The sequence below is a fragment of the Lytechinus variegatus genome, chromosome 2 (assembly GCF_018143015.1).
Source record: "Lytechinus variegatus isolate NC3 chromosome 2, Lvar_3.0, whole genome shotgun sequence".
Taxonomy (NCBI): Eukaryota; Metazoa; Echinodermata; class Echinoidea; order Temnopleuroida; family Toxopneustidae; genus Lytechinus; species Lytechinus variegatus.
The window spans coordinates 25,306,615-25,332,659 of NC_054741.1; the positions used below are offsets into that span (position 1 = coordinate 25,306,615).

At 34.8% G+C, this 26,045-nt stretch overlaps 1 protein-coding gene across 1 annotated transcript; it reads left to right on the top strand.

The window, feature by feature from the left end:
• The first annotated feature begins 1,612 nt into the window (after positions 1-1,612).
• LOC121409704 (fibropellin-1-like) lies at positions 1,613-22,199 on the top strand. Its single transcript, XM_041601611.1, has 20 exons — positions 1,613-1,658; positions 2,198-2,311; positions 2,585-2,704; positions 3,014-3,130; positions 3,686-3,805; positions 4,105-4,218; positions 5,834-5,950; positions 6,431-6,544; positions 6,997-7,116; positions 8,314-8,436; positions 13,441-13,554; positions 13,828-13,947; positions 14,594-14,710; positions 16,134-16,250; positions 16,683-16,796; positions 17,418-17,537; positions 17,996-18,112; positions 19,326-19,498; positions 20,149-20,224; positions 21,259-22,199. The coding sequence occupies exons 1-19, from the start codon at positions 1,613-1,615 to the stop codon at positions 20,212-20,214; spliced, it is 2,163 nt and encodes a 720-aa protein (XP_041457545.1). The 3' UTR covers positions 20,215-20,224; positions 21,259-22,199.
• The last annotated feature ends 3,846 nt before the right edge of the window (positions 22,200-26,045 follow it).

Below are 26,045 nucleotides of genomic sequence, written 5' to 3' on the forward strand. Positions count from 1 at the left end.
TCCCTTCATTGGAAGAGTCAATCAAAAAGCAGAATTTTCACTTTTGTCATAGTAGTTGACATTCTAGTAAGACTTGCTACCATAGCAACTTTTTTATGAATGGGGCCCAGAAGTTGTATCTGTTACATCAGTGGATGAATTGGTGTGCTTAAAAAAAAAAAAAAAAAAAAAAACTGAATCTTAATATTGTACGAATGAGTGCAGCGAGCTAGTGAGTTAAGCATTTAATCATTCATCGGGTATTAGCATGACAAACTTTAGATACCTGAAACAACTATTTTAACCACATATGTTCTTCATGTTACTTCATTCGGACACTGTGCTTGCCATCGTATATTTCCTCAGCACGCCAAGCGAGCATATGATTTTTTAATGTATGATACGGTGCCGTAATTAACTAGAAGAAATTTATAACGTACAGCTTAGTGTGAAAGTTGGAAATATACACTTTATATTTTGCTTTTCGAATATTTTGCCAGTGCTTTGTTTTCCTTCACTTTTTTATCTCTTCATTATTTTCCCCACCTCCACTCTATTATGGCAGCCGTGAAGAACACTATGTGCTTTTTAAAATGTTTTTTTAGACGTTTGAGGCATAATTTCAAATAGACAATAACTGAAACAAACTCGGTTTCCTGTGTCATTCTTTTTATTTTTTTTCTACCCATTTTTCTTTATTCTTCTACAAATCAAAAATCTAAAGTAAACTCTTCATCATAATTTTATTATTTCGGTCGTCATAGTTTCACATTTTTCATCGATTCTGCGCATCTTGACTTTGGCAATGGGTTTCAAAGTTATACTTCATCTATCATGTCTACTACGACCCTTTTTTATGTTTGATATCAAAATTGAAGAGTAAAACTAATCGTTGATCAATGTTGATAAAAAAAGGTAGATTACCATTTTTAAATAATGGAAAAATAACTTACAATCAGTCTCCATTCGGGACACTCTGTTCTATTGTTGACATGGCATACATTTAGTATGCGAGAAAAACAACTCTGTTTGATTAACCTTGCTTATTTTTTTAAGGATTTTTTTTGTCCTGAAAATCGAACATTCTGAGCAATGATTGTGATCGTGAACAAGATGTGCATGTATAACTAAATAATTACTGCGAGCGCGATTCGCGAGCAGAAATTTTCAATATACATTTTGGCCACTCCCCCTTGGAGCCTCGCCTGTGTTGGATCACTGGCGATCGTGAGCAACAACAATAACTTACATTTATTACGTCGCATTTCGGAAGCGCGTGTACACTTGATAATATCATTGTTATGTGCGATATTATAAACAAAGTTTATTCTTATTATCATTAAAATATAAATATAAAAAAAGGGAACTAACTAGCCAGAGAAGAGGTATTCTTTTATGAAAATAGCGATACGTTCGAAAATTAGAGGGGTTTTTTTGAGAGAAACCCCTCCCAAAACGGATAAAGACATTTTTGTCTTTTTCTCTTTTCTTTTCTTTTCTTTTCTTTCTTTCTCGTCACCGAATATAGAACCGTGCCTCAAAAGATTTATTCTTTTATCTCAGAATTTTGTCAATTTTGATATTGGAATTCAAGCTTTCCCGTCTACCTTTACAAAATCGTTCAACAAACGGAATGACATTCTCTATAATTGGAGGATTTCAATCGAAGAGCAAAATGCGTAAAGGGGTACTCCAGACATTAAATAAATTGCATGCAAGATAAGTAAAATGAGACAAACAAAGTACTGAAGATTTCGTCAAAATCAGACAAGGAATAGCAAACTTATACTTTAAGTTTTTCCATTATTTTGATAAAGATAGTTCAATGCAGTCTTCCTAAATCTGTAATTAATGGGAAAGCTGTTGATATCTCCACTTGTTCTTTTGTATTCTATGAACGGTATATGAAATTATATCTAAACAAGTAATGTCCTTGAGAATAAAACGAACTACTGATTTAATGTGTAAGATAATTATTGCTGCAACTTATTTTGTTACAAGGGAGACATATACACACTTGCATGAAATTTTGAAATAATTGTGATTCCATGAAATAACACGAGAAAAGGAAAGTAGGGAACATGACATTATCAGCCCACTTATTGCATTCCTTGACGGTTTGCATAGACTGTTTACTTAAAATTGTGCTTAACTTTAAAATTCAATAACTTTGTTATCAGATTTTGATGAAATTTTGTGTTATTATTCGTTTATGAAGGTAATACTACTTCTTGTGATGGTGTTTGTCTGAATGGTGGAACTTGTCAGATGGAAATTTTCGGACCAACGTGTTATTGTAAACCTGGGTTCGTAGGAGTACATTGTGAAATAGGTAAGGTCATCACATGTGAGATGCTGAAGATTATGATTAAGGTGCAAACTTACCTCGATCATACTTCAGTTATCATCGACCGAACGTACGATTTCTTGAATTTTATTGATTACCATTATTTTGATGTCATTACATTACTTAAGCCTTCTTTCGCTGTAAATATATTGTTATCAGCTGATTGTTTTTGTGTGTGTGATTATTTGAATTAAATAAGGTAAAGTGGTGTATCAGCAATAGGCCTTAAGTACCCTTTTGTCTCATTTCTCTTTCCAGACATAGGATGGGCTCCCTGTTCCAATCACACCTGTCAGAATAATGGCACATGCATCGGACCAGCAGACTTTCCAATGTGTCTTTGCGCTCCTGGTTATAGTGGAGAGTACTGTCAGAACCGTAAGTGTAATCATTTCGTCTGAAAAAAAAAATGGTTCTCTTTTTTGGAGAAAGAGATTTGTTTTATAAATTTCAGATGAGGAAAGTAAGAGAAATTTATTCATTATCAACATGACCAAGTTTCACATATAACAATGATGTGTATATGAGTCTTTGATTTTTAGTAATCAATAGATAAATCATTTAAACAGATGTTTAGTAAGCCCTTACCGAAGTATAAGGTCATTAATACAGATTGACCTAACTCCATTTTTTTTTTCAAATTTTATTGGAACGTTAATTTTATTGTAAATATATGCTTTTTACTAGGAACTAACGGAACATCTTGTGACCTGACTTGCTATAATGGTGGTACCTGCCAAAATAGTGTCTTCGGTCCAACTTGTATCTGCCCAACAGGTTTCTTTGGTCCTCAGTGTGGGCATGGTGAGTAGCAGTGGCGTACCTAAAATTTTCCAGGGGGGGGGGGGGAATTCGTCCGCCCAAAATTTGACAAGCAAAGAAAAAAAAAAGATCTTCAACCACAAGTAAAGGACATTTCGCACCAGAAAAAAATTACAAGCAAAAAAAGGGTCTTCATTCACAAGTAAGGGACATTCAAGTCAAAAGGAGTGGGCCATTTGTGGCTCGTCAGGGATCCGTTTTGACTCGTCGGGGGGGGGGGGGCAGTCTGCCCCCCCCCCTTAGGTACGCTAATGGTGAGTAGGTATTTTTTGAATAACACTTGCTGGATGAAACGAGCTTAATCAAGTCTAATGTCATCGTAATAAAACTTTCCAGTGGCAAATGAGGCATGAAAGGAAGACTGCAAATTATCCACAATTTTGTGTAGCGGAAAAACGTTACGACTGTTGACCGATTCGTGATCTGTTTTATCTGAATTTAAAAAAAAAAGATATAACCCTGATTCTATTTAATTTTGACTAAACGATTCTCTGTAATAGCGGGACTGTTTATCACACAATCTTCTTTCCCACATAGGATGGCCGGCTCCTTGTTCCAATCATACTTGTCAGAATAATGGCACATGCATCGCACCAGCAGACTTCCCAATTATGTGTCTTTGTCCTCCAGGTTTTAGTGGAGAGTATTGTCAGGATCGTAAATGTCAGCTTTTTCCCCTTTGTGTAATGAGATAGGTAACAATAAAGTACATGTCGTCTTAATCCACGTACCACAAAGGACTTGTTTTTGTGTGAATGTATCATGAATTGTCAGGTTTCTTCACAGCTGAAGAAGATCTGTTAATTACCATTGGATATGATGACCAATATATTCTTTCTTAGTGGTAATTATATATTTGGATAAAGGACAATTATCATTGATATATGCGTGAGTTAAAAGTTTTTTCTTACACTGTACATTTTATACTGATTTTCAAATGATCCTCCTTTATATAGGAACCAACGGGACGTCATGTGACGTCTGCTACAATGGGGGCACCTGTCATCAGGGCATCTTTGGTCCCATCTGTTCCTGCCGACCAGGATTCAATGGCCGACATTGTGAACATGGTGTGTATACCTTACACGTAATGGTCAGAAAGGAATAACTTCAATCCTCAAGTATTCCTGATATTGTTTTACAAGTGTTTATTTTGTCCTATATGATGCACTCAATATTTCAGTCAGCCTGCAGGTCCCTGACAAGATTCATCCAAATCATCTCGTTGCTGAATCCTCCTTCCTGCAAAATATCGTGATTCGTGAGATTTTCTTTCTCAGATATTTAACCACTTTATCTTCAAGTAAATTGGAATATTATAGTATTTAAAGAAAAAGTAAATATTACTCTTTAAGGCCTAAAAAGATGCCTCAAACTTGACCTTTTCCTCCACTTTCTCTTGCAAATTGATCAAGAATTTTTATCTTGAGCATAAATACTATTTTCATCATCATAAATTTGATGAAAGTCTGTACTTTCTCACAATGTCTTAATATGTGGCTCCTTTTGATAGGGGCAAGATCACATTTTTCTCATCAAGATACAAGACGAGATTTCTGAAAACTCTGAGTAGCATGAAATCCAATTTGAGGACCTTGGACAGACCCCAGCAATGGAATGTTGGGATTTTGATAGATGTGTGGTCTCTTTGACCAATCAGAGTGCAGTCTTATTGTTTTAAAGCTGCTAAATGTACTTGGCCTAGGAATAGTGTGATCTTGACTCGATTAAACAAATTCTTCTTTTACAATCAATATCATAATAAATCTTCTTTATCATGATCTTAATATCATTTGGGCACAGACAGAAATAAAGTGTAAAGATAGAAACTTTTGTCGAGTGAAAATGATTATTTTGTAGCATGATTAGATCAGAAGTTTCAACTACATTACATTTTAAATAAATTTAAACACATGACATAAAAGCAGTACTACCTAAAAGATTTTTTTTTTACAATGATACCAGACTCATGAAATTTGATATAGATGTAGAGCAGCAGTGGCCAAATAAAAGAGGGTTTTTTGGTTCGCACCCAGCTCATTAAATTCGCAAAACATCTCTTGGCATGGAAGAAAAAACTACTTTTTTAGGACCTGCCTATTGACTGATTTTTGAAATACAAAACTTATAAAATCTAGTCTGTCCGAGTTATCAAATCAGATTTCCATAGTCTTGGCCTATTTAATTTTCTTGTACAACTTTGCATGTGTGTTTTCTAGAGGTAAGTTGATACATCCGTACGTATGCTGAGGTATAGTTTATACGATGAAATAATCTTGTCTGGGACAGATGATGAATAGAGAATATAACATATATAATTACAATTATAGAATTTTATCCAGGTTATGACGCAATTTAGATTTCATAACAAGAGTGACTTCATTCAATTCATAGTACAAACAGTTGATTTCCAGTGGCATCAAAGTTGCTTAAATGATTCAGAAGTGATCTTCTTTGCCACCTTGACAACAAATGTATTACAGTTCCACAATATCATGTCTGCTTAATTATTGTATTGTACCATGAGTAAAGAAAGTTGAAATTCGAATCTTGAACTGCTTCATTAAACAAAACAAACTTTGGTGTCTTAGAATATAGACGAAATACCACAAAATATTCTCGTACAAATAATATTTTTTTATTAGACTTGATTTCTCCATATTCATGGTTTCCTTTCACGTGTAGGATCCAACACAACAACTTGTGATGTTTACTGTTTCAATGGCGGAACTTGTCACATTCTGTCCACTGGTCCAACCTGTTTCTGTAGACCTGGATATTTTGGAGAACGGTGTCTTTATTGTAAGTGGAAAAGGATGACTTTTGGAGTGAAATAGAGATTACAATCAAATATTGTTATGCTTGCTGGTAGGTATTGGATTTATTGAATATTCAGCAAACCATTAAGATAAAAAAACAAAATTAACATCAATATCATAAATAGATTTAAAAAAACAGTAAAATTATTCTTTAAACTACACCCTTTGATATGAATATGATTTTAGGAATAACTATTCTCATTCGAATTTCGTATTTTCATGGAGTCTTAGCCCGTCGATTAGATAGAATTTTGTGGATTTTGTACTTCCACATTTACTCCATTTATTCTTCTTCTTGCCCGTTTTCTCCTTTCTTCTTGTTTACTTCTTTCTTTTTCTTCGACATCTGCTATTCTTCTTATCCTTGTTTGATGTTGCTGTTGTTCCTCTTCTTCTTTCCAATCTTCTTCCTTTTCTTCTTATTTTTCCTCCTCCTATCTCTTGCTCTTAACCTTCATGCCAGCTCGAGATCCTTGCGACAATTTCTATTGTCACAATGGCGGTAGCTGCTCTGCACCCGCGGACTATCCGACGTGTATCTGCCCATTAGGATTTAGAGGAGTGTATTGTGAGGAAGGTGAGACCTTTAAGTCATTTACCACTCAGGTTGTCCAAAGAAGTTGATTTTAGTTTGAATGGCATGTAAATATAAATAAGTATATTAGAGAACCGACCTGTACCCTTTAACCTTATTCTTAGCAAGCTATAAATGGGGGGTTCACATTATACAAGCTATGCTTTTGACTGAATCTCCCATTTCCACAGATACCTTTCTTCCATCTAAACTATATATGTACATTACAATTCGTCTGCAAAATGTTTTTTATTATCTTTATATGTTAACTATCATTAATGTTTTGTATCGTAAATATTTGTTATAATGTATGAAAAACGATTTGTGTCAATATTTATGTCATGTCTGTTGGAAAAAATCTGAATCTGAATCTGAAAATGCTTTATAATGAAAACAGAGAAACAAATTCTGCGTTGGCTGTTGTAAGAATAATACTTTTGTGTCTTTTGTTTCAGCGCTGAATAAGACATCTTGTGCCGACTTGCCCTGCTTCAATGGTGGTACTTGCCACATGGATTTCTTTGGTCCAACATGTGACTGCCCATCAGATTTTTACGGATGGCAATGCGAACGTGGTAAGTGTACATTATTCGAAGAGATAGAACAGTACTAAATTCGGATCTTGTCTTGAATATCTTGTCTCATACATTCACATCACCACCTGAGGTCCATGTTCAATTCATTTTAAAAAAATCATTTATTTCAAAGGTACATTCGAAATTTACACAAAATGGGAAAAAAATACATTTTATTTCTCTCAAATAGGTTTTATAAAGGTCCATTAAAAAAATGGAAGAAAGAAATTACATTTTAAGTATTGTAATTTTTAATGTAGTGCAAATCTTGATATTGGAAAGTCATTGGGTCCATTGCTTCGATAGCTTTAGACCAGTGAATATAGAATTATCGACTTACTGCAGCAACCACCATTGATATTTGGTAAGAAATATAACTAATATTATCCAACTAAATTGATCGTCAACAACGATACCCCTCCCACCACCCCCCCCCCCCCAAAAAAAAAAAGTTAGTGGAATGTATGCCTATCAATGAAATTAAGCAGCTGTCATTAGATTATTTGATATCATGTCGTTTGATATTATATTGTTTAAATTGCATTAAACTTGAATTTAAATTTGAAAGAGAAATAAAATTAGAATTATATTTGAAACTTGTTTACATGAGAATATTAAAGAAAAAAAGAAATACCCGGATCCTCCTGTGGGCTACCCTTGTGTTAATGGAGAAACCAGTACGAATCGTTTACTACTGTATTTGCGATCGAATGTTGTCGCTATACTGTAGTTCCTTCTTGTACTAACGCTTCTAAAAAAAATGCATTAGCGGAAGGTGATGGCTATTTCATAAATTCAATTGTAATACTGAGAGCATAAAATAACTAAAACCTAAATATGACGAGCATATAAATTTCCATTTCTATTGTGACTAAGAACTACGCCTCATAGGAATAACTGTAATCTGACAGTCAAATATTTCATTTTAATTGTATCACCTACATAACACCTGAACAGAACAAACTGATTTTATTTTCTGAAAATTTATTTATGTTTCACAAAATACACTAATAAATCATATTAATTAGGATAAATTATGAGGATCATAATTGTCATTTGGTATTGTCTGGAAAGTCACTGTATCGTTATGTTTGAATTGAATAATCTCTATTGAATAATCACGTATAGTGTACCTTCTGATCCAAAATAAGTTAATACTATGAAAAACTATATCGTTTTCTTGTCTGATCATGGTAGATATTTATGGTGATCGATGTGACACAAACGTGTGTCAAAACGGTGGCACCTGCCTGTCGTTTGAAGGTTTTTTGAACTTCTGCATATGTGCTCCTGGATTCTATGGTCTGCATTGTGAAAACGGTAAGTAGTATTTTGATAAACATAAATTCACACGCACACGCTTCAATCTCACTCACATATTAACACCCTCTTTTGTTTCTTCCACACCCTCACAAACCCCGCACACAAACTCTACACACACAAACACATCCTCACACTTCATTTTCCTAGTCTCCCTCTTAAATTTCCCATAGCATTTATGATCACTTCTTATTCAGACCTGCCAACTGTCCTGATTTTGAACTTTCAAAATGGCAGAAAATTAAGGCGTCCTGATTTCTGAAATATCATGTGAAAGAAAAAAAAACATGTTGGGAAAATCGCCCTAGACCGATTCATTCCCCAAGTCCTCAGTATATCTCAAATAGTCCAGTCCTTTCAGGGTTAGAGTTGCTAAAATCTAGGAGCAGCAGGGAGCACTGACTTCTTGAACCCACGTGGGTTTATTCCTCTGGACCCCGCCAATAGCTTAGTCAGCCACCACCCCCCCCCCCTTCTCTCGGCCATTGGTTGTCCAGATTTGGCATTTCTAAATGGCACCTGCTGGTGTTAATAGATATTGATACCACAGTTTTCCTCTTTTCTCTATCAATCATTGTCATTTTGTGATATTTTTAGTATCGTACTATATTCTAAGATTTGATTTCATTGCCCTACATTTTCTCGTTAAAAGGGACGTGTCCTAGGCGTTTAGTGTATTACTTTAATGTGTAGATTTGCAAATAAAGTGATACAGTATATATAAAAATACGAATCTAAGTACGTCTGCATAATCTTCATTTATGAAGGTGATGCATCTTGTGATGGTCTTTGTCTGAACGGCGGAACTTGTCAGATGGACTTAATAGGACCAACATGTCAATGTCGACCTGGATTCACAGGAATATATTGCGAAGAAGTTAACTATTTCAAATGATTGTTGATTATGATGATTGTTGATTATTTTTCTGCGACATTGTCAGTAAGATTGGTTTCCAGTCTGATCACAATAATTCTCTGCGAAAATCACTTCCAAGTAAAATACTCTTAAAAATATGAAATATCCTATTTTTTATTCGTTATAATCTAAAACGTTTCATTCCTAACTTGAATATGTGGAATTGCCATTTCGGTATACTGTCGATTCAATGAAGTGGTTCTTTATTTTTAAACGGGTAATTAATTAATCCATAGAATGAAATACAAATGAAATAGTGAATGTGTAACATCACTGACTCTCATTTTCATATCACAGTGTTGAACAAAACTATTTTGTGAAAAATAAGCAAAACTTGAAAGTATCATCACTTTCTCATTTATTATATAATAATCATTATATATAAATTTTCTGTTTTTATTCAAATCAACCGTTTGTTGAGTTGTAATTTACACTGTTTGTAGAATATCCTGATGATAACGCCCTTTAATCATTTCTTTTCATCTGGTTTTGGTTTATAAAGAAATTTTTTAAAGATAAAAGGAGAAACACATTAATTATGGCATGTATTTTCGGAGGGGGTGTCTTTTCAACGTAAAGAGACATATTTCCCCTTACTGCTGATGTTAGCTCATATACAGATTAACCATAATAATAGTAATAATAATGATAATAATAATAGGCATTTATATAGCGCCAGCTATCTAATATTCTATTCCGAGGCGCGTTGTTATTATTATTATTATTACCCTGGCTTTAGCTTGAGCTGCCTTTCACCGCTCATACATTCAAGGAATTAATCCTGCCGGGTACCCATTCACCTCACCTGGGTTGAGTGCAGCACAATGTGGATAAATTTCTTGCTGAAGGAAATCAGCTTGAGCTGCCTTTAACTGTGCAGTAAGCAACTGGTTAGAATATATGGGATTCGCATAAACGGACCTCATACATCGCATTTTGATCGCTCTCTACCCAAATTACGCCATGGCTAGGATTCGAACCCACGACTCTCTGTTTCAAAGTCAGAAGAGTAGTCCACTGGGTCACAACGCTCCACATATGCTGAGGAAGAAAGACTCCGCCCTGGAAATATTAAAAAAGTGTTCGTTTTTAGATGGATTACTTGCCACTTTATTAATAATCCAATTTATCCACAGATTAGAAGTTAAAATGTAATAGATGCGAACAATAGTGCGAACAAGGTATATGTGTATTCTTTTCTATCTAATCATTGAAAAAGATATATCTGCTGCAAAGCTGATAATATATGCAGGCTAGAGATTGAGAGAAAGAATTATGTCCCGTCTTTACCATCCTGCACTGTTAAAATAAGTATATAACCCGTGATTTTACAGAAAAATAAGATTTTGCAGAAAGCAATAACAGAATCACTCTGTAAATCAGACAGGAATGTTTCTTCAATTTAACAGAACAGGTCTGTTTAAAAAGGGGAAAAGGGTGTTTTATTTAAGGAAATATGTAAGATTCCATACACCAAATACCAATTTCCTGTAAGATTACCCAATCTGGTAAGATTACAGGTGTTCTAGAGACTCTCGGAACTTCTTTTATTTTAAGGATAGATTTTATAACAGTACATGCTATCATTCAGAAACGCCATGGACCTTAATACCATGGTCACATTTGCTCTACGGCGGCCGTACGGCGAGTCGAAAACAGCCGTTTCAACATTTTTTGTACCAACTACATATATGTGGTTTGAATTGAAATTAATAAAACGGCTGTTATCGACTCGCCGTACGGCCGCCGTAGATCAAATGTGACCAAGGTATAAGGTTGTATATTTTTGCCTCTGTCCCGTGAAACCTCTCATGCTCTATATCGATCCATTCTCCACTACGGAAACCATCAGGGACCCACTTCCTAGAAATTTGCAATGAAAGTATGATAGCAACTCTTGCTGGAATATCTCCCTTCATTGGAAGAGTCAATCAAAATGCAGAATTTTCACTTTTGTCATGGTGGTTAACATTCTAGTAAGACTTGCTACCATAGCAACTTTTTTATGAATGGGGCCCAGAAGTTGTGTCTGTTACATCAGTGGATGAATTGGTGTGCTTAAAAAAAAACTGAATCTAAATATTGTACGAATGAGTGCAGCGAGCTAGTGAGTTAAGCATTTAATCATTCATCAGGTATTAGCATGACAAACTTTAGATACCTGAAACAACTATTTTAACCACATTATGTTCTTCATGTTACTTCATTCGGACACTGTGCTTGCCATCGTATATTTCCTCAGCACGCCAAGCGAGCATATGATTTTTTTAATGTATGATACGGTGCCGTAATTAACTAGAAGAAATTTATAACGTACAGCTTAGTATGAAAGTTGGAAATATACACTTTATATTTTGCTTTTCGAATATTTTGCCAGTGCTTTGTTTTCCTTCACTTTTTTATCTCTTCATTATTTTCCCCACCTCCACTCTATTATGGCAGCCGTGAAGAACACTATGTGCTTTTTTAAATGTTTTTTTTAGACGTTTGAGGCATAATTTCAAATAGACAATAACTGAAACAAACTCGGTTTCCTGTGTCATTCTTTTTATTTTTTTCTACACATTTTTCTACAAATCGAAAATCTAAAGTAAACTCTTCATCATAATTTTATTATTTCGGTCGTCATAGTTTCACATTTTTCATCGATTCTGCGCATCTTGACTTTGGCAATGGGTTTCAAAGTTATACCTCATCTACCATGTCTACTACGACCCTTTTTTATGTTTGATATCAAAATTGACGAGTAAAACTAATCGTTGATCAATGTTGATAAAAAAAAGTAGATTACCATTTTTAAGTAATGGAAAAATAACTTACAATCAGTCTCCATTCGGGACACTGTTCTATTGTTGACATGGCATACATTTAGTATGCGAGAAAAACAACTGTTTGATTAACCTTGCTTATTTTTAAGGATTTTTTTTTGTCCTGAAAATCGAACATTCTGAGCAATGATTGTGATCGTGAACAAGATGTGCATGTATAACTAAATAATTACTACGAGCGCGATTCGCGAGCAGAAATTTTCAATATACATTTTGGCCACTCCCACTTGGAGCCTCGCTTGTGTTGGATCACTGGCGATCGTGAGCAACAACAATAACCTACATTTATTACGTCGCATTTCGGAAGCGCGTGTACACTTGATAATATCATTGTTATGTGCGATATTATAAACAAAGTTTATTCTTATTATCATTAAAATATAAATATAAAAAAGGGAACTAACTAGTCAGAGAAGAGGTATTCTTTTATGAAAATAGCGATACGTTCGAAAATTAGAGGTGTTTTTTTTTAGAGAAAACCCTCCCAAAACGGATAAAGACATTTTTGTCTTTCTCTCTTTTATTTTCTTTTCTTTCTTTCTCGTCACCGAATATAGAACCGTGCCTCAAAAGATTTATTCTTTTACCTCAGAATTTTGTCAATTTTGATATTGGAATTCAAACTTTCCCGTCTACCTTTACAAAATCGTTCAACAAACGGAATGACATTCTCTATTAGAATGCAATTGGAGGATTTCAATCGAAGAGCAGAATGCGTAAAGGGGTACTCCAGGCATTAAATAAATTGCATGCAAGATAAGTAAAATGAGACAAACAAAATACTGAAAATTTCGTCAAAATCAGACAAGGAATAGCAAACTTATACTTTAAGTTTTTCCATTATTTTGATAAAGATAGTTCAATGCAGTCTTCCTAAATCTGTAATTAATGAGAAAGCTGTTGATGTCATATCTCCACTTGTTCTTTTGTATTCTATGAACGGTATATGAAATTATATTTAAACAAGTAATGTCCTTGAGAATAAAAAGAACTACTGATTTAATGTGTAAGATAATTATTGCTGCGACTTATTTTGCTACAAGGGAGACATATACACACTTGCATGAAATTTTGAAATAATTGTGATTCCATGAAATAACACGAGAAAAGGAAAGTAGGGAACATGACATTATCAGCCCACTTATTGCATTCCTTGACGGTTTGCATAGACTGTTTACTTAAAATTGTGCTTAACTTTAAAATTCAATAACTTTGTTATCAGATTTTAATGAAATTTTGTGTTACTATTCGTTTATGAAGGTAATACTACTTCTTGTGATGGTGTTTGTCTGAATGGTGGAACTTGTCAGATGGAATATTTCGGACCAACGTGTTATTGTAAACCTGGGTTCGTAGGAATACATTGTGAAATAGGTAAGGTCATCACATGTGAGATGCTGAAGATTATGATTAAGGTGCAAACTTACCTCGATCATACTTCAGTTATCATCGACCGAACGTACGATTTCTTGAATTTTATTGATTACTATTATTTTAATGTCATTACATTACTTAAGCCTTCTTTCGCTGTAAATATATTGTTATCAGCTGATTGTTTTTGTGTGTGTGATTATTTGAATTAAATAAGGTAAAGTGGTGTATCAGCAATAGGCCTTAAGTACCCTTTTGTCTCATTTCTCTTTCCAGACATAGGATGGGCTCCCTGTTCCAATCACACCTGTCAGAATAATGGCACATGCATCGCACCAGCAGACTTCCCAATATGTCTTTGCGCTCCTGGTTTTAGTGGAGAGTATTGTCAGAATCGTAGGTGTTTCTTATTCATTATTTTAAACACTTTAATTTTTCGTTTGTATTTTGTAGAGAAACATTGTTCAGGAAGTTTATGTCTAATTATGAAATACCATGAAAATGGAGTGTTGTGGCTCAGTGGATTAGTGTGCAGACGTTGAAACAGAGGATTGTTGGTTTTAATTCATTCAGCAAGAGATTGATCCACATTATGCGGCACCGAACAAAATGACTTTTGATCATTTTGCATCGTAATATACCAGAATTTACCAGTTCTTCCTGTTTGCGGCAGGCCAAGAGATAAATGCAGGTGAGATGAATGGGTATTCATTGAATGCATCAAGCTCTTTTAGCAGCTGGAGCTGTTGCCGGTACATCGTATAGTGAGCCATTGAATAGGCAACAAGATATTCGGCGCCTCATCGATTCTTTATATAATATTTAATAGTTTTCATCAAAAGATGATTGAGATCAGGGACATCTACAGATTATCACCTAGTTCTTGATGACAGGTATCCCTCATTTTTTGTGGTATCCATTTTAACCTTGGGCTATAAGAAAAGACGAGAGGAGGCCCTTACGAATGTTTGACATCTGTCTGAATGATATCGATCGACCTTATGTTGTACATTTTTGTGAAAAATCATCCGTCTTGTTACAGGAACCAACGGAACATCATGTGATCTTACCTGCTACAATGGTGGCACTTGTCATAAGGGCAACTTTGGTCCAACGTGTGTCTGTCCACCCGGTTTCTATGGCCGACATTGTGAACATGGTGAGTGTGATCTTATAGTATAACATGGTCAGGAAGAAACTAATTTCAAATCAAATCAATCCAAGTGGTGCCGCTACTCGAAATTAACGACTGTATCTTGGGCCTGTATTCAGTTCAAAAATTCAAACCTTGTGATCAGTTTTGATTCTTGTTCATTTTGCATCGTAATATACCAGAATCTACCAGTTCTTCCCCAGATATTTATGATATGTCTAGGAAAGAACAGGTTGGCTATCAATAGCCAATCTGAAACGGGTTTATCCCTGCCATATGAATTTATTCGTTCGTTGTGAAGTTTAATTGTTGTATATAATCACTTTAACGTGTGATGTATAATTTGTTTATATTCAATTTTTTATCGTAAATAAAACCAAGCCAAACCATCATATGAACCAGATTATCAGTTTCAACTTCTATCCTAGTTGGGTGTCGTGATAAATGAATCCGTGGCTATTGTGATCTTTATTAAACGAAATATATATATTGTAAAGAAATGGATGAAGAGAAAAATGGTAGGCGTACCTTAAATCAAGGTTCCCCAGAGCTATCTACCCTTGTAAAGCTTTACACATTTATATATATATATATATATATATATATATATATATATATTATGCTTCTTTATAATTTGGAGTAGCAGATTCTCTGTAATAACTGAGATTTGTATCACATAATCTCTTTTCCCTCGTAGGATGGGCTCCCTATTCCACCAGCAGACTGCCCAATATGTCTTTGCGCTCCTGGTTTTATTGGAGAGTACTGTCAGGATCGTGTTTCATATTCATAATTTCAAACACTTCAGTTTTTCGTTTGTAGAATAACATTGTTTAGGAAGTTTATTTCTAATTATGAAATTCCGTGAAAATGGAGTGCTGTGGCTGGCCAAGTGGATTAGTGTCTAGACGTTGAAACAAAGAGTTGTTGGTCTGAATCCGAGCAATTTCCTTCGGCAAGAGATTGATCCACATTATGCTGCACTGAACAAATTGACTTTTGTTCATTTTGCATCGTAATATACCAGAATTTACCAGTTCTCCCTGTTTGTGGCGGGCAAAGAGTTAAATGCAGGTGAGATGATTGGGTATTCATTGAATGCACCAGGCACCTTTAGCAGCTGGAGCTATTGCCGGTGCATTGTATAGTGCGCCATTGAAGAGGCAACAAGATAATCGGCGCCTATTAGATGCTTTATATAGTATGTAATAGTTTTCAAAGAGTCACAGATGATTGAGATCAGAGACATCTGCTGATTGTCACCTAGTTCTTGATGACAGGTATCCCTCATTTTTGGTGGTATCCATTTGAACGTTGGGCTATAACAAAAGACGAGAGGAGGCCCTTACGAATGTTTGACATCTGTCTGAATGATATCGATCGACCTTATGTTGTACATTTTTGTGAAAAATCATCCGTCTTGTTACAGGAACCAACGGAACATCCTGTGATCTTACCTGCTACAATGGTGGCACTTGCCATGAGGGCATCTTTGGTCCAACGTGTGTCTGTCCACCCGGTTTCTATGGCCGACATTGTGAACATGGTGAGTGTGATCTTATAGTATAACATGGTCAGGAAGAAACTAGTTTCAAATCAAATCAATCCAAGTGGTGCCGCTACCCGAAATTAACGACTGAATCTTGGGCCTGTATCCAGTTCACAAATTCAAACCTTGTGATCAGTTTTTGCTTCCTTTCTTTACTATTATTTGTTTGTTTGTTGCTTTTTTTTGCTTCGTAAAATACCATAATTTCCTAGAACAATATATCAATGCACGCATTCAAACCAGATTATCAGATTCAACGTATCTCCAAATTCGCTGTCACGAGAAATCTTACTGTGTCAATCAATCCGTGGTTGATCTTATCCAAATCATACAAAAATAAATGATATAAACTATGGTTCTCTATGATTTTGAGTAGCAGATTCTGTGTGATAACAGAGATTTTTATCATATTATCCTTTTTCCTCGTAGGATGGGCTCCCTGTTCCAATCACACCTGTCAGAATAATGGTACATGCATCAGACCAGCAGACTTTCCAATATGTCTTTGCGCTCCTGGTTTTAGTGGAGAGTACTGTCAGAACCGTAAGTGTAATAATTTCTTCTGAAAAAAAATGATTCTCTTTTAGAGAAAGAGATTAGTTATATAAATTTCACTGGCTTTCATCTAATAGACATACAAATCATTTTCAACAGAATAATGCACAAAAAATAAAGAATAATCTACTAAATAAATATATTGTAACAATAAATACATTGTGTTATTGGAATGATTCATTGATAAATAATCAAAATTTCATTATCTGTAGAAAAAAAGAGTATTTGAAATAATCCATATTAAAATATATAAATTATATCTAGAAGTTAAAAGTTATGTAACTGTGCAGTAAGCAACTGGTTAGAAAAAATGGGATTCACATAAACGGACCTCATACATCGCATTTTGGTCGCTCACTACCCAACAGTTTGAAATAGATTTTCCAATTAGCGATACTCTATGTCATAGTCTATGATCTGGTGTACGAATGTCTTGAATATACTACTGGTAAATGTTCTGTTTGAACATAACAATTTATACAAAATGGGTTTGAAGCGCAAGTACAGACTGTTGATCTGACGTTCAGAATGGGAAACCTCTAAAACGAAAGAATCTAGCTGTGTAACCTTATTCTATTTACCGAATTTAATAAATTAATTTTCTTCCAGACATAATATCTGACCCCTGTTTTGATCGGAACTGCTTTAATGGTGGATCTTGCAACGCAGTCGATGATTTACCAATTTGTATCTGTGAGAAGGGCTACTCCGGTGACTTCTGCCAAGAAGGTACAGAAATATGAAAGTCATCAGCTATGTAGAAGGTTCTCTGACGGCCGGTTGATTTTTGTACCTACTGTTGATAAATATTCAAATCTGGGATGTATTCATAGAGGAAAAATTGTTTTTAATTCATTTTCAAGAACTTGGTAATGATGATCGATGCCTCCCCTGAAAACACTTGGTCTTGAAACTGGTTCTCTCCGTTTTAGACCACTGCTCTACCAATCCCTTCCATACAGGAGTTCCAAGAAAAATAGTTTCAACACAAAATCATGGTATCTTGATTGCACTTTCACTTCTATTTGATGAAGATACGAATGTTTTGTCTCAAAAGTTAATAATTATATCAGCGGTGATATTCTGAAAATTATCTTATCTTTTTTTGTGTATCTTCATGTTATCTCAGTTAGAAAATTGCTTACTAATATTTTCTCATATCGGTTAACTTTGTGTATTTTTTCTAGCCGATAATGCATGTGCCTCTGGTCCATGTATGAACGGAGGACTGTGCAGGGATTCGAACCCTAACACCTTCGAATGTTACTGCCCTACTGACTTCTCAGGCCCTCGGTGTGAAATCGGTAATTCCTTTCACTCAGTATGTAAATCAGAGAATAGTTACACATGGAGCAGTGAAACAGTCAAAGAAATATCAGAGAAATTCATTAGAAATGAATTGATGGCCCGGGGGGGCCACTTACATTGACGAGTGGATACCATGCGCGACCAAAAAAACACGTAAAAAGGATGTCTTTTTCACGATAGGGCACGTTACGTACGTAACGTGATAAGGGTGTCAAAAACGCAAAAATAATGAAAAAAGGGTATCTATTTCACTAGGAAAATTACGTGTTTAGGGTCGAATTTGCGGGGATGATGAGACAAAATTAAAATGTCTTATAAAGGATGTCCTTTTTGCCCCAACACTACGTGTTTAGAGTCCGATTTGCGCGGGGTGTAGAAGGTGGGGTCGTACTAAATCAAATAAGGTAAAGCCGACGACCGAAGGACCCGTAACAATAAAACATTCCTGTACTTGTTTAGGGGTTCATTTCAGGGAATATTTGCCAAGAGTATCGTTTTGTTTCGAATACTTGTTAAGGGTAGGGTTTCACACGCCAATACTTGTTAAGGGGTGCATTTTCAGAATATGGAAATTACGTGTTTAGGGTGCTTTTCGAGACCCCACGGTCGCGCATGGTATCCACTCGTGAATGGAAGTGGCCCCCCGGGATTGCTGGGAATAATGATGAGGGGAATGCAGTAATAATAATGATGATGATTAATGAAAAATTGTAATAATGATAGAATCAATAATCACAGTAATAATGAAAACAGTACTGGGGCCCGTTGCAGAAAGAGTTGCGTTTAAACGCAAGTCAAAAAATCAAACGCAAGTCCCAAATGCGCGCTGTTGATTTGTTGAAAATCAAGTTGCGCATGATTTTTAGAGTTGCGATTGATTGCAACTCTTTCTGCAACGGGCCCCTGACCTTATTTTTCGAATTATAGAGGGGGGGGGGGCTTTGAGAAGGGTGACCTGTTTTAAGTATCAGTGTAATATATTCATATCTACTGTAGATACGTAATATATGCTGGCAGTCTATCAGTACACCCACTACTCCCCCCCCCCTTGAAAAAAAAGCTGGTTACGGCAACGCACTGTCTTTGATTACTCTTCCATTGAAATCACATTTTTGGTTATAAGTATTTAAACGAATATATTCCAAATAGGAATATTGTCCCTCATCTTTTTAAATTGTGAGCTGTATGAATATCTTTTCAACTTCACAGCGGTTGGTCGACCCAATGGCGTCCTCTCCAACACAGCAAAGATTGCTATCGGAACAAGCTCTGGCGTGGTCATTCTCGTCATCATTGTGGTGATCGTTGTCATCGCCATGTTCTTCAGTCGCGCAGGCTTGTCCGGGAATATGTTAAAATCGGGCGTCCCTTCTGAGAGCAAGGTATTTAGATCATGACATGCCAGCGAGTTCGGTGACTGAAAATAAAACAAAGAAAAAGAAAACAGAAAAGATGACGATGAATAGTATGAGGGAATGGATAAATTGGATATATTGACAACACAAATGATGGTAATAATGATAACGTCATATCTTACCCAGGAAAGCAACTAAATTCAGTCAGTCAGTCAGTAAAATTGCCGACTTATCCTTGGCGTGCAAGTCTTTCAGTGGTAAACAAAACTTGATATGAATCTGTCTGAAGCAAATTTAAAAATAGTGGAAAGAAGCAAATTTAAAAAATGGTGGAAAGAAGCAATTTTAAAAAATAGTGGAAAGAATCAAACTAATATACACATTTTAACCTGTTAATAATCTCTTCATCAAACCACAATGAACTTGAACAATTTTTTTTTATAAAATGCTTTCATAGAATAATATACATGTCAATAGACATTTCCATCATTATCATGAAAATTATTTTTTCAATTAATTTGGTGATTACGCCGTCGAAAATGTATTGGGGGTATTTTTCAGTCAAATTATAGTAAGAAATGATGATAGGAATAATTGTGACGAGTTTTAACAATAGTGAAAGAATCGCCAGTCTGCTTTCATGCGTATCATTTTCTGTTTGTTTTGTTTTCCTTCAGAAACACCTCGACGATTCGATCCCAGAAAAGGTCCCGTATGAAGAAGAGCGATACCAGGTGGTATAGAAACGACTTGGTATGTAGCCCTGGTGGTTGTTTCATAAAGCTGTTCGTAAGATACGAATGACTTTACGCACGACTGGTGATCATTTCTTTTGCTATGTGATATCCCTATGTAATCGGTTTATGACCTTCGAACATGTTCCAGTCATGCGTAAAGCTGTTCGTAAATTTACAAACAGCTTTATGAAACACCCACCTGTTCTTTTACATAGGTCAATTTAAAAAGCCATTATAAAATCTACTCCCGATTACACAAACAAGCCTATTACATCTTTTTTCTTTTAATACATATGCAGTCCTGCAAAATAACTGTATAATGGCTGAGTACGGATTCCCCACTTGCAGCTAATCAATGATCCGTTTGCAGTAGAATAAATATCACCTCGTCACATTATTCAAAGGTTTTTATATCGGGCCATAGTATGACTTACGAATATTTTCAACAGTTGAATGCCATGTCTTGGGGCCATTGCATGCAGGCATGTCCGCATATGGGAATGACGATGGAATATCGATGTGGCAGACATGGCAAGTTCCGACTCGGAGTTCTCGTATAAGACACAGTAGAGGTTCGGATCTATTCTAAGTTAGTTAAGCCACATGGCTGATTTGATTGTTTGTTATGTTAAAACAGTAGTCGAGTACATTTTATTTAAGGCACTTGCCAGCTTAAAACGAAACTCGAATTTCAATTTCATTTTATTTTCTTAGCGTGCTTGTCCCATTGAAGACACCGTTAAAAAAAATCGCATCGAAATCCAAAAAATTGCAAAAAAAAAAATCCAAAACGTGAGTGATTTCGAACGCGCCTGCGACCCGAGTGATTATAATAAGCCTTGTAGATGACGACATGCATACAACGTTTTATCTAAGTAATGAAAATGTGTCTAAATTACCATACTTATGTTATTTTCATCCGATTTCGAAGATGCGTTCTTGTTTAAGTTGTATGATTTAATTCATATATATCAGGCGGTTTCAGGCCGGAGTACGTCTTTAAAAATAAACAAATGAAATTTGCATTTCTCTTTCTTACACTTTTTACAGAGTGAGCTGATTATTCGCAAATTTTTTCCATCAACATGATACCAATGTAGATGCACAGATGTGACCGATGACTGTGACCTTTCTCAACTTGATTCCTAGTCATCCATTTTACAAATGTCAGTCTTATATTTTTTCTTAGCTTTAAGTGTATGGCAGGACCTGCATGATAGCAAAAGAGAAACAAATCATTTTAGTTCTTTGTACTACATGTATAAAAATATTGATTTTTGACTTTGATTCCATTTGTGTTTTTTTTCAATATCTTTACCACATTTAGATACTGGGTACTGCTTATTTCCCATGCTTATTATGAATTTTGTATGATTTTGGTTCCTTTTTTAAATCTAAAATGCATTTTTTAATCTCTTAACGTCCTGCGTTCTTACCATGATTTTTTAATGCTAACGTGATTAATTATTTATAATTTCAAAGGAAATGGAAATTGAAGGTCATTGGAATAGATGTAATGCACAGTAGAAAATAGATATTGGATAGTTTGATTTCATGATTCAAATAACTTTTTAGTGTAATATGGCTCAATAATATGCAATCTGATTATATATTCTTTAAGCATTAATTAGGCAATTATTTTATTACAATGTAATTGATAAAACTCATATGTGGTGCATTCCATTTACAGTTTGTGTACTCCACGTGTATTATCCCGGCTTCACTGAAGCGTAGCCACCAGTGAGGCATTGCATCTTGTGTCATTTTTTTTTTATTTATATTTGTATTATGTTTAGAAATGCAATCATTTTGCCTTACCCATTACTTTTATTCGTGTTGACTAAAATATTACATATCACTGGACATTGTATACAACATGCTTACTGATTTGATTAATCAATGTCAATGAAGACTGATTCTACTTTTAATGATGTATGAACTTATGATCTAATAAACGCGATTAAAAAGGCTGAAGATTTTCAAGCGCAGAAAAAAATCTATGAAGTTGTTTCCTCTTTTCAAGTTTATCAAGTTTACTGACTGAAATAGGAAGTTACTTCCAGGTATTTACACGTAATGGTTATTTTCTAAATAGACCTGGTGGTTGTTTCATAAAGCTGTTCGTAAGTTATGAATGACTACACACGACTGGTGATCCTTTCTTGTGCTAAATGATATCCCAGTATAAATTCATTTCATGACTTAAGAACATGTTCCAGTCGTGCGTAAAGTTGTGCGTAATTTTCGGAACAGCTTTATGAAACACCCACCGGGTGGATGACGGTTACTATCAATAGAAATAGGGGAGAAGGAAAGAAGTGAAATGTATTGAAATGAAAAGTAGATAGATTTTAAGTGTGTGGGGGAGAAAGTAAGCAAGAGAAGGAGTAAGGGAGAAAATGGAGATGAAATACATCTTACAGAGATCCGAAAGAAAGAGATAGAAAAGACGTCTCTGTAACTAGCGATATATTATGGCAAATCAATCATATCCATGTCGATGGAAATGTAGATAATAATGAATGTACTGATGTAACATACTATTATGATCACATAAAATGAGGATGGATAATAAAGAGATAGGACAAAGATAATGGGACAATGCAACACGAATCAAAACGTTACAAGACCAATAACGAGTTCAAGGCATAACAAACGACATAAGAACAAAACATAACAGAATGATGACGAACAGGACAAACTAAACACACAAGAAGAAAGCTGCACAAACCGGCGAGGGGCAGAAACGGTAATAAAAGTTTTAGTTCAATTTTTTTTAAGTATAATATCAATCTTAGTATAACCAGCAACATAAAAACAATGAAGTATTGAACAAGTAAAATAAGAAAAATGGCCTGTATCTTTCAAATATTAAATTCAAACGTTTACAATCTTCATTTCGAAAATAACCTCCGTAGATAAGATCGAGTTTAACGAATGTCATGTTCAAATAAAATTATGATATAAATTTGTATATCTGTATATTGAAATTGATCACCAATCACCGCAAATTCACACGTTCCTAACTACCTACCCATTTTTGTGTCGAGAGAAATACAAACTGGAAAACGGGGAAAGGATCGGGTAGGTGATTCACTTAAGGATAAAAATCAATTAGGAAAAAGCACATGGATCTGCCATTAATTTCAAGACTAAATTCTTGGTCTTGTCTATATCTGATATTAACGGATATATTAAGTTTTCAGCTAACGCTTTCAATGTTTGCCTAATGCAGTCCCTGGTGTTGTAGAGTAAATACAATTGTCAATTAATCCAAATCTCCTTTCATAATTACAGGTCTCAAGCTGCATAAAAGTTATCAGCGCTGAAGTGCAAATATTAGCATGATTCATTTATATTTTACCTTTTTCTATTCTTTATTTTTTTTGGTGGGCAGAACGAGGGTGGCACCCAATATTTTTCTTCTTTTCCTAGATATTTTACTGGGCCAGGTTTCAATAGGGTTGATCAAACTCCCATTATAAACGTGTTTGAAAAGTTTGTTGCATTTGGCATATGAAGATCTATTTCTTTTAATTTACAGACGAAAGGTTTCCAGTGTTTCTTTTCCTTTTTGGTGCATTTTTAAAAATATCTTTCATTCTTTTCAAATTCTGATATTTTCGATGTTTAGTTCAGCAAATCGATTAGAAATGAGTCCCCTTTTTATATAAGTATTGTTTTTTTATAGTACAGCATCCCCTACTGTTGAGAATGTTCTCTCTTCTTTTTTCCTCTATATAATATCTTTATACATTTTCAACTGCATTTTAAGGATATTTTTGGAGTGTTAATGGAAAATAATTGTAACATGTCTAGAATAAAAAAAGAAATATATCTACATATTTATTCATTAGACAAAAGATGCTTCACCGAGATCCCCACCAAGGTTATACGACTTGAAAAGAAAAAAAAACAACACAGCAGAATTAAAATGTAATATAATACACTGTTAAAAACGTGATTTAAAAAAAAGTGAAGATTTTGCAGAAAGCAATAACAGAATTATTCTGTAAATTCTTACATGTAAAACAGGAATTTTTCTGCAATTTCACAGAACATGTCTTTTTAAAAAGGAGGAAAAGGGTGTTTGATTTAAGGCAATTTGTAAGATACCATACATCAAATACCAAATTCCTGTAAGATTACGCAATCTGGTAAGATTACAGGTGTTGTCGAGACTCTGCTGCAGAAACTTCTTTTATTTTAAGGATAAATTTTCTAACAGTGTACCTCGGTGGTCAACCGTCAAATAAATAAAAAAAATAATAATGAAACTGCAAATATTTCAGAATAGAGCTTTGAGAAGAGTCAGTGTTGAATGTAGATTTCAAATATAAGTATAGGAATTATATCTATGATAATATTAAAGCTGAGTACCTTTCTACTGAATATGATAAAGTTAAGGACATTCTGATTTTAGACTCCTGCACCTAGCTCTCTTTGTTCGGAGTAAAAAAGGACCTCCTCATTTCGTAAACATGAATTCTTCACTTACCCACACCTCTGAAACTAACTTCCTACGAAGTGCTTCTATTTTTATTGGTTGTAAATTGCTTAATGAGCTCAGGGGCCCGTTGCAGAAAGAGTTGCCATCGAACGCATCTCTGCGCAACTTCATTTTCAACCAATCAAGAGCGCGCATTTTGGACTTGCGATTGATATTTTGACTTGCGTTTTAAACGCAACTCTTTCTGCAACGGGCCCCTGGAGTATATCCGATTAGAAACGAACGTAAATGTATACATCAAGATGATCTGTCACTGCCTGCCGTTTTGAATTTTAACAACATTTTTCTTGTGTGATTCTGTCTTTTTCGATATTCTTATGCTTCATTTTAATGCTTTTGTTTATGCATTGATTCGTATTATACATGCTTGTTTATTTATATGTATGTTTAAATTTTAATGTAAGGCATGCTGAAAAGCAGCTCCGGCGATAGCCGAACGCGTGATTTTTTTTTCATATCTTTATTTGAATAAATAAACTGAAACTGAAGCCCTTTTCTATGTTTTTTTTTTCTTTCCAAAGATCACTGGCAAGCTTTAATTTCTGTGATGGTCTTTTCAGCATTGATGGAATTTATTTACAAAGCATAACCTTAATGTCATCTTTTAAAAGATCATGTCTTTGATGGATCAATAACATTCTACAATGTTTCACTAACTAACCTTTTCGTCTGTGCCCCTCCATTTTCAAAGACGGGTTGATTCCGCCGTGGATCGCAAGTTGTCTATTAATCACCACAAAGCTGCAAAGCGAGATTCCGAAGACCATTTAACCGTGTCTATAGTTACCGATTTCCGCATCAATCAGAAATTGACAGCAGAATTGTGGCGAGCGAGCTTGGTCGTACATACGTCTCTTTTTCTCACACTGTGATAAAAACGTGGACAATGTGGAGGATAGTCAGAGATGGAAAGGACATTGTGCGTTTGATTCGAGAACGACGTTTAAGTGGAAATGTCATCACTTTGCTTTAATGACATGCAGTAAGTAAACTCCTTCTTTCAGCGGTATATATTTTTTTATTACACCCAATATTATCAAAGTGAAATTTCCCTTTTTTCTATTCGGTCTATGGGTCGTCTCGTCGGTAGGGCTGGGGTACAAGTTAAGTTATTTTTTTTAGTACAAAACAATTTTTTTATGATTTTATTATGCAACACACTTTAACGCTGTTCTAAATAAATGAAATACACCGCGTGTTTTGTATATTTTTTTTATTGTTTTTGTGACGAATAAAAAGTAGAAAGATAAAAAAATAAAACATTATCCAAACGAACAAAGGTTTCTTATATGTGATATCATTTCAATCATAATTTGAGAAAATGTTG